General features: G+C 43.4%; 1 protein-coding gene across 2 annotated transcripts in view; it reads right to left on the bottom strand.

Moving 5' to 3' along the window:
* Window positions 1-10,889, bottom strand: part of ALKBH8 (alkB homolog 8, tRNA methyltransferase) — a 64,617-nt gene extending 53,728 nt beyond the window's left edge. Inside the window, exons 1-2 of one of the 2 annotated variants that reach the window (XM_079787353.1) lie at window positions 10,778-10,889; window positions 1,075-1,210 (exon numbers count right to left, since the gene is read on the bottom strand). In XM_079787353.1, the coding sequence (XP_079643479.1) occupies window positions 1,075-1,210; window positions 10,778-10,842 (201 nt within the window). In that variant the 5' untranslated portion in view covers window positions 10,843-10,889. The remainder of the gene's footprint in view (window positions 1-1,074; window positions 1,211-10,777) is intronic. The other variant, XM_079787354.1, reaches the window with a different exon arrangement.
* Window positions 10,890-12,727: the final 1,838 nt, after the last annotated feature.

The following is a 12,727-nucleotide window of genomic DNA, read 5'->3' as shown; positions in this document are numbered from 1 at the left end:
ACAGCCTCTGTGGCTCTTGGCAGAGAGCGTATGCAGACATATTAACCCTAATATATTATCTATCCCAACCTTTTTAAAGGTATTTGACTTAAATTCTCTGAAGTCATTAATATGTAACAAAATGTAAGTAAAGGTCTTTACCTGCTAAATTTCAATCTCCCTCAGTAGAGTAGTCATTCCTAAACTATGGTGCAGCACAGAAGATAGTATATTCGTGATATAAGGGAAGAGTATTGGTCTGAGAGTCAATCCCAGCTTCACCTTCTCAATTGTTTGTCTTCGGCCCTCAGTTAAATGAAGGCTAAGCTTCCTTTCTACTCTTATCTTATAAGAATACTTCCTATCCATATGGTACTTTAATGACTAATAAGTACTGTAAAATACACATTCTCTTTAAAATCTAACAATCCAATGGGATAAAAAAGTATGCATTGGTATGTCCTTACAAATGAAAAAAGCTAAGATCAAAGGATGCTGCTCATGTCCAAATAAGTGGAGAATCTAAGAGTCAAAGTAAGGTTTTCCTAATTCATAGGCCAGGAAGTCTCACAGTCCCATATGTATAAGTATTGCCATAAGATAATGAAAAGGCGTTGTAAATAAAATCTAATAAATAATGTCTTATAGCATATAATCAAAATACTTTATAATACAGATGAAGTTAGGAAAAAAAGAAAGAAGATACAAAAAATCTATCTTTAGGTTCAGCCACCAAAATATCACTGGACATATCACAACCACTCAAAACCTTAGTTTTCTCATCTATTTCATAAGGATTTTTTTTAGGTAATTAAATATAGTAATGAATATAAGTATGCTATATAAACTGTAAATAATATATAGTTAATATATACCCACAATTTCCTCTAATTCAACCAACACAATCAATGGAGATTCAAACTACACTAAGGCTATGTCCAAAAATAGAAAGTTAGCAAGTATATTTAATACAGATATAATACATGACTGAACAATAACACCCCTCTTCTCTGAGCAATTTTTAGCAAATATTACTCTAGCACGTTAACATGACAATACGTTTACATTCAAATGATGATAATAGTTTTAGGTCACCTGAGTGGCATAGGATACTGTTTCAATGCCTTCATGTCTCAGCAAAGTATGCCTGGCTTTAATCTGTTTCCTTAAGAACTTCTTCTCAGTTTTACTGAGTTTGCCATTACTTTGATGGTTGCAATCCATGGCAATACTGGGGGGGGAAAAAAGTCAACTTTAAGAGTCCTAAAGGGATAGTTATAAAGATATTATTCATATATTCTATAGTTTATAAATAGTTCTATGTGACAATTCTTTTAAATTCTTACTTGACCTTTTACCAACCAACAGAAATGAGAATAAACAGATGCATGGACAATAAAGAAATACTTAAGAAGGTTACAGAGAAGCAAGAACATCTAATAGCATGTCTTAGAATTCTACAAACATCCCAATGCTCTACCTCTAATAAATAAGCTTTTTTACTATAGGTAATGTATTCCTTTACTTATGAGGTTCTAGGTAAAATGTTGCACAGGCAAATTTCACAAACATAATGTTAGGAAAGAAAAAAGAAGGAGAAACAAAACAAATATTTCAAAGAAGAATATACAGTATGCTTCCATTTACATACAGTTCAAAATCCAAAAGTAAGGCATATATTGTTTAGAAATACATAGCAAAATGCAAATAAAGGCAAGGAAGTGATTAACACAAAGTTCAGGAAAGAAGTTTATCTGGAAGGGAAGAGAGGAATGTGATGTGAAAGGGACATATAAAGTCATCAGTGGTATTTCGTAAGCCATGTAGTGTTCAAAGGAGAGGACATGCTGGCCAATGCAGCTCAGTTGGTTGGCGCATTGTCCTGTATACCAAAGGTGGCGGGTTCCATTTCCAGTCAGAGCACAGACCCAGATTGTGGTTTCAATCCCTGGTCGGGCATGTGTCTCAGCAAAATATGCCTGGCTTTAATCTGTTTAAAGCAACATCAGTGTTGCTTCCCACACATCGATACATCGAGGCAACATCGATGTATCGATGTGTGGGAAGCAACACTGATGTTTCTCTCTCTCTCTCTCCCCTTCCTCTCTCTAAAAATAAAGAGGAGAGGGTTTCAACAATAAAGATAAATTTTTAAAAAATATATTTTATTGATTTTTTACAGAGAGGAAGAGAGAGGGATAGAGAGTTAGAAACATCGATGAGAGAGAAACATTGATCAGCTGCCTCTTGCACACCCCCTACTGGGGATGTGCCCGCAACCAAGGTACATGCCCTTGACCGGAATCGAACCTGGGACCCTTGAGTCTGCAGGCCGACGCTCTATCCACTGAGCCAAACCGGTTTCGGCAAAGATAAATTTTTTGATAAGGAGAGGGAAAGTTTTAGGAGTCATCATTAGACAGGAAGGGGATGATAGCTAAATCGATATTTTTAACATTATAGTAATTATAATGGTTTATTCTAATATTTGTCCCCTTCCATTGAACTATGAACTCTTGAAATGGATTAAATTGTATTTTTTTTGTCTGTTTCCCCAGGTCACCTGCAATGCTATGAGACAGTGTTTAGGGGTCTAGGTTCTAGGTTCAAATTTCAGCTCTAACACTTAAGCTGACCCTGTGTGAGTTAATTATTTATTTCTGTGCTTAGGTTTCTTCAGCTATAAAATAGGAATAGCACCTATTCTTGGCACATAACTCCATCCAAACACTGGACTAAAAAATTTCACCAAACTGTAGTGTGGCTTCTAGCAGCATAAAGCCATGTCCCTAGGATGACCCATTTAAATGCCTGAGAAAACTCAAAATGCTGCCTGTACATTTTACTATTTACTCTAGCAACACCTGACCATAGGCCCCTGACCTCCCTTTCTTAGAGCACTTACTAAAAAGGGCTTACAATTGTGAATATGTATCTCTGAGAGCCATTCCTTTGAAATGTAATCATTAGGAGAGATAGGGCCTGTCTCCCAGTCTCTGTGTCAAGACAGAATCCAAACCTGATAACTGCCAGTAGCAAACAAAGCTGGCCTAGATGCATGTACTGACCAACCTCTTGTATATTTTCACTTGTCTGACTCTACTGAGCCGTTCTATCCCAACCCCATCCTCCCTTTAAAACAGCCCTACTGTCAGTAGTTACTAAATAAAATGTTCTCACTGCTGTCACTAATGTCTGGCTGTGTTAATCTTTGACACTATCTCATAACTTTGTTAAAAGGATTAAATAAGTCTATTATCAAATCACTGTCAATTTCCAGAAGAACCAGGTTAGAATAATTTAAGAAGAAAAGAAAAGACGAGACGTTCAAAGGAACTATCTTACTGTCATTCCATTCCAAGGTCATCACCTTTGGAATGGCATCTTCGCAGTACACAGTGGAGAACAGGGGATAAATGCGCTGAGAATTTTTTTCTTACTATGTCACATGAGCGAAGAGTGCAAAGTAGAAGAAATGAGAGAGATGCTGCATGTCTTTTTAAAAGTCTGACATTAAAATGAGTCCAGCACCAGCAGATGGAGCCTCATAATCACATTTCTATCATTCCCTTTCCCTTCTCCTTACTCAGTCATGCAATGTTACTATTACATGTGAAGAAACAAAGCCAGATAGCTCTGGATGCTCATTTGTTCCCTATTCCAGTGACTTGGCAACGGACTGGCCCAGCAGGTCTGTCACCTCAACAAGGAATAGGCTGTTACCAGTTGCTGAGGTTTGGAGGTGCCCCCTCTCTAACAAGGCCACTTCCCTGGCCAAGGAATTTCCACTATTGCACAAAGGCTTGGATGCTCCTTGCCATGTTACAGGAGTGCTATGGGATGGTACAGAAGTGAGGTCACTTTTCTGGAATACTAGCCATGAAAGTCAAGTCTAATCATGCTCAGCCTACCCACACTCCCTGGAGGATGATAAAAGTTTAAAGATCATACATGCTCTGCTGGTAAGTTAAACCCCAATATATCCAATTGGGTATTGCCCTAAATGGTAATAGTAGAATATGTGTCCATATTAAACCCCAATATATCCAATGGGGTATTGCCCTAAATGGTAATAGTAGAATATGTGTCCATACCATCCTACCTAATAAAAGAGTAATATGCAAATTGACCCTAACTCCGCTACACCCACAAGCCACGCACACCAGACAATCAGGAGCAAATATGCAAATAAACCCAACCAAGATGGCTACAGCCACAGATAGCAGGAGGGAGGCTTGGGTTTCCCCAGCAACAGAGGAAGCCAAGCTTTCTGCCTGCCCTTGCCGGCCTAAGCCTCCACTCCAGGCTACAAAGTTTCACTTGTAGATGATACATAAATCCCAGATACCAGGGCCTCCGCTTGGGTCACTGGAGGGTGTGGCCGGCCTGCAAACCACCACAGGCCCTTCACCCAGGCCGCCCCACACCCCAAGGGAACCCCCAACCTGATCCAGGATACCCTTCAGGACAAACCAGCTGGCCCCTACCCATGCACCAGGCCTCTATTCTATCTAATAAAAGAGTAATATGCAGATTGACCATCACTCCAACACACAAGATGGCTGCCCCATGTGGTCAAAGATCCTGCCCCATGTGTACACAAGATGGCCGTCACAAGATGGCCAGCAGGAGAGGGAAGTTGGGAGGGACAGGGCCTGCAAAGGAGGACAGTTGGGGGCAATCAAGCCCACAGGGGAGGGCAGTTAGGGGTGACCAGGCTGGCAGAGGAGGGAAGTTGGGGGTGACCGGGACTGCAGGGAAGGGCAGTTGGGTGGGACCCAGGCCTGCAGGGGAGGGCAGTTAGGGGTGACCAGGCCTGAAGGGGAGGGCAGTTAGGGGCAAACACGCTGGCATGGGAGCAGTTAGGTATCGATCAGGCTGGCAGGGGAGTGGTTAGGGGGTGATCAGGCTAGCAGGCAGAAGCGGTTAGGGGCAATCAGGAAGGCAGGCAGTGAGCAGTTGGGAGCCAGCAGTCCTGGATTGTGAGAGGTATGTCCGACTGCCCATTTAGGCCCAATCCCACCAGGAGGGGTCCCAGATTGGAGAGGGTGCAGGCTGGCCTGAGGAACATCCCCCACCCCCACCGTGCACGAATTTCGTGCACCGGGCCTCTAGTCCTTAAATAATAGAATACCTATAATAGAATACCTACAAATGTTCCTGTGCTTATATATAAATTACTAGAGGCCCGGTGCACGAAATTCGTGCACGGAGGGGGTTTGTCCCTCAGCCCAGCCTGTACCCTCTCCAATCTGGGACCCCTCGAGGGATGTCCGACTGCCCATTTAGGCCCGACCCCGGACTGCAGGCTCTCACAATCCAGGACTGCTGGCTCCCAACTGCTTGCCTGCCTGCCTTCCTGATTGCCCCTAACCATTTCTGCCTGCCAGCCTGATCACCCCCTAACCACTCCGCTGCCAGCCTGTTTGCCCCCAACTTCCCTCCTCTGCTGGCCTGGTCACCCCTAACTGCCCTCTCCTGCAGGGCTGATCACCTCCAACTGCCCTCCCTTGCAGGCCTGGTCCTTCTCAACTGCCCTCCCTTGCAGGCCGGGTGCCTCCCAACTGCCCTCTCCTGCTGGCCATCTTGTGTCCACATGGGGGCAGGATCTTTGACCACATGGGGGCAGCTATATTGTGTGTTGCAGTGATGATCAATCTGCATATTACTCTTTTATTAGATAGGATAGAGGCCTGGTACAGGGGTGGGGGCCAGCTGGTTTGCCATGAAGGGTGTCCCTGATCAGGGTGGGGTTCCCTTGGGGTGTGGGGCAGCCTGAGCGAGGGGCCTGTGATGGTTTGCAGGCTGGCCACGCCCCCTGGCAACCCAAGCGGAGGCCCTGGTATCTGGAATTTATTCTCCTTCTACAATTGAAACTTTGTAGCCTGGAGCGGAGCCAAGCCTGGGGCTTCCTCTGCGGCCGGCAGCCATTTCTGTTGGGGTTATAATTGAAACTTTGTAGCCTTAAGCGGGTGGGCCCAGCCAGGGTGTGTGGAAAGCTTTGCTTCCCCTGTTGCCGGGGACAACCCTGGCCTGCTCTCTCAAGCTCCATTCTGCCACCATTTCTGTTTGAATTTGTTTACCTTCTATAATTGAAACTTTGTAGCTTGAGTGGAGGCTTAGGCCTGGCAAGGGCAGGCGGAAAGCTTGGCTTCCTCTGTTACCTAGGAAACCTTGCTCTCTGTGGCTGTAGCCATCTTGGTTGGGTTAATTTGCATACTCACTCTGATTGGATGATGGGTGTGGCTGTGGGCGTGGCTTGTGGGTGTATCAGAGGTATGGTCAATTTGCATATTTGTCTATTATTAGGTAGGATACTTAATAGCAAAGATCAGAAAGAACTAAAATTCCTATCAAATGAGGCCTGATTATGAAGTACCGCACAGAAATACAGGGTATACATATAAATCTCTAGGACATACAAGTAATAAGTGATACAGGTTGCCTCCAGGAAGGGGAAATGGGTAGATGGGCATGGCAATGAAAGTGAGCTTTCCTCTTTTGTAACTTTTTAATATATTTATATATTTTTAAATATATTTTTATTGATTTCAGAGAGGAAGGGAGAGGCAGAGAGATAGAAACATCAATGATGAGAGAGAATCACTGATCAGCTGCTTCCTGCATGCCCCTTATTGGGGTTTGAACCCACAACTTGGGCATGTGCCCTTGACCGGAATGGAACCTGGGACCCTCCAGTCTGCAGGCTGACGCTCTATCCACTGAGCCAAACTGTCTAGGGCAGTAACTTTTAAATTTAGTGGCTATTCAAATTGTATTACCTATTAAAATTATTTAAAAGTTGAAATTAGGGAAAAAAAACTGACCTCATACTTTTCATATCACCCCATTTTAGTTCTTTGAACACCTACGCTATATTTTTATGCCCTCATTAATTTGTCTATTCTTCATCTTATTTCTCTAACTGATTACAAAGTAAGCTCTATGAAAGTAGAAATTCTGTCTGGATTTTTCACCTGGTAGTACGTAGCACCAAGAACAGGATCTAGCACCTAATGAAGATTTATTGAGTAAACCTAAACTTATTAAACTTACTAACCCTGCCATCTTACCTCCTAGACCTCTTCTTCAGAATTTTGGGTTTGGTTAATGTTTTCACTAATACTTGGTGTGCATCTCTATCCTGTAGTTGTCACACCGTAGCATAATTTTACCTGTTTGTGTGTTATATCATCCCTAAGGCTGACATCTACTTGAGGGCACAGACTTGAATGCCTGGCATATAGCAGAACTGAAATCACTGGCCCAATGGTCTCGGATTATTCAAGTAAGAGCACAGGAAGAGAGGACCCAAATAAACACAATCAGAAATAAGAGGTGAAGTAACAACCAATCCCGCAGAAATACAAAGCATTATGAAAAAATACTATGAACAACTCTACTCCAACAAAATGGACAACCTAGACGAAATGGACATATTCTTAGAAAAATACAAGCTCCCAGGACTCAATCAGGAAGAATCAAAACACCTGAATAGGCCAATAACTACTGAAGAAACTGAAACAGTGATCAAAAATCTTCCAGCAAACAAAAGCCCTGGTCTGGACAGCTTTACTGGGGGCTTCTATCAAGCATTCAAAGAACTAAAACCTATCCTCCTCAAACTATTCCAAAAAATTCAAGAGGAAGGCACAAAGCTCTTTCTATGAAGCCAGCATCACTCTAATTCCAAAACCAGATAAAGACACCACAAAAAAAGAGAACTACAGGCCAATATCCTTGATGAACATAGATGCTAATATCCTCAACAAAATTCTAGCAAATCAGATTCAGCATTTCATTAGAAAAATCATACACCATGACCAAGTGGGATTTATTCCAGGGATGCTAGGATGGTACAATATTCGCAAGTCAATAAATGTGATACATCACACACAAAAATTGAGACAAAAATCACATAATCATATCAATCGATGCAGAAAAAGCACTTGACAAAATCCAACACCCTTTCTTGATAAAAACTCTCAGCAAAGTGGGAATAGAGGGATCATACCTCAACATAATAAAAGCCTTATATGACAAACCTACAGCCAACATTATACTCAATGGGCAAAAACTAAACTCGTTTCCCCTAAGGACGGGAACAAGACAGGGATGCCCACTTTCACCACTCCTGTTAGATATAGTACTGGAAATGCTAGCCATAGCGATCAGACATGAAGAAGAAATAAAAGGCATCCACATTGAAAAAGAAGAAGTAAAACTGTCTTTATTCTCAGATGACATGATACTATATATAGAAAACCGCAAAGACTCCATCAAAAAACTACTAGACCTAATAAATGAATTTGGCAACATAGCAGGATACAAAATTAACACCCAGAAACCTATGGCTTTTTTATACACCAATAATGAACTCACAAAAAGAGAAAGGAAAAAAACAATCCCATTTACCATTGCACCAAAAAAATTAAGATATTTAGGAATAAACTTAACTAAGGAGGTAAATGCCTGTACTCGGAAAACTACAGGACAGTGAAAAAAGAGATAGAGGAAGACATAAACAAATGGAAGAACATACCATGTTCATGGATTGGTAGAATCAACATCATTAAAATGTCCATACTACCCAAAGCAATCTACAGATTCAATGCAATCACCATTAAAATACCAAAGGCATATTTCAAAGATCTAGAACAAACTTTGCAAAAATTCATCTGGAATAAAAAAAAGACCCTGAGTAGCCACAGCAATCCTAAGAAAGAAGAACAAAGTTGGAGGGATCACAATACCAGATAGCAAGCTATATTACCAAGGTACAGTTCTCAAAACTGCCTGGTACTGGCACAAGAACAGACATATAGCCCAATGGAACAGAACAGAGAACCCAGAAATCGACCCAAGCCATTATGCTCAATTAATATTTGACAAAGGAGGCAAGAGCATACAATGGAGTCAAGACAGTCTCTTCAATAAATGGTGCTGGGAAATTTGGTCAGATACATGCAAAAAAATGAAACTAGATCACCAACTTACACCATACACAAAAACAAAGTCAAAATGGCTAAAGGAATTAAATGTATGGGAAACCATAAAAATCCTACAAGACTCCACAGGCAGCAAAATAGCATACATATGTCGTAGCAATATCTTCACCTGCACAGCTCCTAGGGCAATGGAGACTAAGGAGAAAATAAACAAATGGAACTACATCAAAATAAAAAGCTTCTGCACAGCAAAAGAAACCATCAACAAAACAACAAGAAAGTCCACTGCATGGGAGAACATATTTGCCAATGATATTTCAGATAAGGGTTTAATCTCCAAAATTTACAGAGAACTCATACAACTTAACAAATGGAAGATAAACGATCCAATAAAAAAAAATGGGCAAAGCATCTAAATAGACACTTTTCAAAAGAGGACATACAGAAGGCCGAGAGACATATGAAAACATTCTCAAAGTCTATAATCATCTGAGAGATGCAAATCAAAACGACAATGAGATACCATCTGACACCTGTCAGAATGGCTATCATCAACAAATGACAAGTACTGGTGAGGATGTGGAGAAAAAGAAACCCTCGTGCACTGCTGGTGGGAATGCAGACTGGTGCAGCTACTGTGGAAGACAGAATGGAGTTTGCTCAAAAAACTAAAAATGGAACTCCCATTGGACTCAGTAATCCCATTTCTAGGACTAAATCCAAAAAAAAACCAGAAACACCAATCAGAAAGGATATATGCACCCCTATGTTCATAGCAGCACAATTTACAATTGCTATGATTTGGAAACAACCTAAGTGCCCATCAGCAGATGAGTGGATTAAAAAACGGTGGTACATTGCCGAAACTGGTTTGGCTCAGTGGATAGAGCCACGGTCTGCGGACTGGAAGGTCCCAGGTTTGATTCCGGTCAAGGGCATGTACATTGGTTGCGGGCACGTCCCCCGGTGGGGGGTGTGCAGGAGGCAGCTGGTCGATGTCTCTCTCTCATCGATGTTTCTGGCTCTCTATCCCTCTCCCTTCCTCTCTGTGAAAAATCAATAAAATATATTTTAAAAAAAAAAAACTTGTGGTACATATACACAATGGAATACTATGCCGCTATAAAAAAGAAGGAACTTTTACCATTTGCAACAGTATGGATGGACCTGGAGAGCATTATGCTAAGCGAAATAAGGCAGTCAGAGAAGATAACTATCACATGGTCTCACTCATATGTGGGATATAATGATCAACATATTTTGATGAACAAGAATAGATCCAAAGACAAATGGCAGGGGAGAGCCACCAAAGGACTTTTATGCATGCATATTAGCATAACCAATGGACAGAGACACTGGGGCGGTGGGGGCTTGCCCGGGGTGGGGGGGGAAGGTCAATGGGGGGCGGGGGGGGGGGGGGAAGGAGACATATATAAAACTTTAGACAATAGTAATAAATAAAAAAGAGCACAGGAAGATGCAGCTGTGAGAGTGACCAGACCTCCAGCAATGCCTTTCCGTCGCTGGATTGGCACAGGTCAGAAATCCCAAGAAGCGCCGAACTAACACTCCCCAGGCTACAAACGTCAGTTCCCAAAGGAAACCTAAGACTGACACAGACACCACGTGAGCGCCCGCGCCGAACACAAACACAGGCCCTTCAAACACTGGCAGGGCCACCCAACGGTTCCACCTGCAGCCCAGGGACCGCAGCCGGAAACGCTGGGGACAGCCCTCCTCTCCCTGGGTTCTCAGCCCAGCGCGGGGAGGCCGAACGAGACCCGCACAGGCCGCCGAGCGAAAGCGACGATTGCAGTCATCGTGCCCGCCCAGTAACAAGGGCCACAAACCTCCGCCTCGGCTCCGGCAGGGCTCCCGCCCCGCGAGTGCTCTCTCCCTCGCCCGCCTCTCCCATCTGGTCCAGAAAGTGCGGCGGGTACTCGCGCCTCACCTCACCTGGGCGCGGCCATGTTGGAGACGACCGCACTACATTTCCCATGAGCCTGCGGGCGACGCAGGGCGCTCCCACAATCCCCTTCGCCTCCCTGAGCTCGGGATCCCGGCTTTCTCTGCAAAGAGGCTTTGGCCAGTAAATCTTCCTCCGTGACAGTGGACATTCTTATTTGGGGAAATAGTAAGGGTTGGGAGAGCAGCTTATTTGGGGTAGCTCCCAAATGGGCACGGTCAAGCAGGTTTGTGTCCCTGGGGCCCTGGGGTCTGAAAGATAACCTCGCATGAGGGAGGGAGGGAGGGACGGATGGACAGGAGGTGCTTGAAAGCGCCAGGGGAATGGTGAGTACCGCAGTGATGGAGGATGGGTGGAAGAATGTGGACACAGGTGGGACAGGAAAGGTGGGCTGTGCCAGATTGTAGAAGACTTTGCATATCGTTATTCTGTAGGCTAAGGGGCTCCCTGAAAGGAATGGAGTAGTAGGAGCTTCTCGTGGAAGGTGGAAGGAGAGACTACAAGTAAAGGGACCAGCCCCGCCCGAGTGGCTCCTTCCGGTCAGGGCACAGGCCCTGGTTGTGGCCTCGGTCCCCCGTGTGGGGCGTGCAGGAGGCAGCCCATCAGTTATTCTCTCATCATTGATGTTTCTAGCTCTCACTCCCTCTCCCTTACTCTCTGAAATCAATAAAAATATTTTTTAAAAAATTAAGGAGGCCATTTAACAGGCTGTTGCAATGGTAAAGTGAAAAGTAATAAATTATTAACTGGGACACAGCAGTGGCAGACAGAAAGGGAAAACATTTGAAATAAAAAGACGCAGGAGAGGGTGATGATTAGCCATGGATCCTGCTCCCCTGTTATTTGTGTGTGGTATAAATATAATCGTTGTGCCTACATTGGATTATGAGCTACTAGTACGGAAGTGCAGGGAAGGAAACTTGGGAGTGGAGAGGAAATACTTCCCTATATGTTGATACAATACCCCTAGTCACACCCCCACAACAGTGGACTATCAGTAAGAGTTAGGGCGGGCTGGCCAGTCAGTGCCATCAGTGGCACTGAAAAGAGACTTGTTTGGAGGAATGATTTGTATGAAGAACAGGTTAGAAGGAGTAAAGAACAGAAGTTGGGAGGCAGATAGGCAGCCATTGCAATAGTCCAGGAAAGAGCAGTGAGGTTAAAACTGAATAGCAAAAGTGAAGAGGCAAATGCAAACTAGAGAGGTCAGATCCACCAGACTTTGAAAGTTCCGAAGAGGGCAGAGTGGAAACACGTTCACCCATCATGGTCTTGCTCCTACACTACTAGATGCTTTCAAAAACATAGTCTGGTAGGACTTCCTGTGATGATGGGAATGTTTTATAATATGAGTTGTCCCATATGGTAGCCATAGGCACATGTAGCACTTGAGCATTTCAAGTATGGCTGATACAATTAAGAAACTGAAGTTTGAATTTTAAAAATTTAAATAGCTTCATGTGGCTAGTGTCTACCAAATTGAACAATATTAAATATCCCCTTATCTCCTATTGGCCAAATTCAATTATTTTATTTCTGTATCCATCCTACTTGAAGGTACTTTTAAAACTTTCAAAATCCTTAGAGTTCTTGAAACTACTTTCTCTTAATGTTACCGGGAAACCCCGAGGTGGGCTCGGGCTGCCTGAGGCTGTGTCCAATAACGAAGGCAGGGTTGAATCGTATTAGGCATTTATTGTGAAGGCTAGCCAATCAAGGAGACAGGGCGCTTTCAAGCATCAAATCCTGTCTTCCAACAAGGTGCAGGGGACAGGATTATAAAGGGAAGGAGCTAGAGTGAGGCCAGGAACAGATGTCAGCTATTGTCCTTTAG

The sequence above is a fragment of the Cnephaeus nilssonii genome (genome assembly GCF_951640355.1).
Source record: "Cnephaeus nilssonii genome assembly, chromosome: 13".
Lineage (NCBI taxonomy): Eukaryota > Metazoa > Chordata > Mammalia > Chiroptera > Vespertilionidae > Cnephaeus > Cnephaeus nilssonii.
This window is presented reverse-complemented; position numbering and strand designations above follow the sequence as displayed.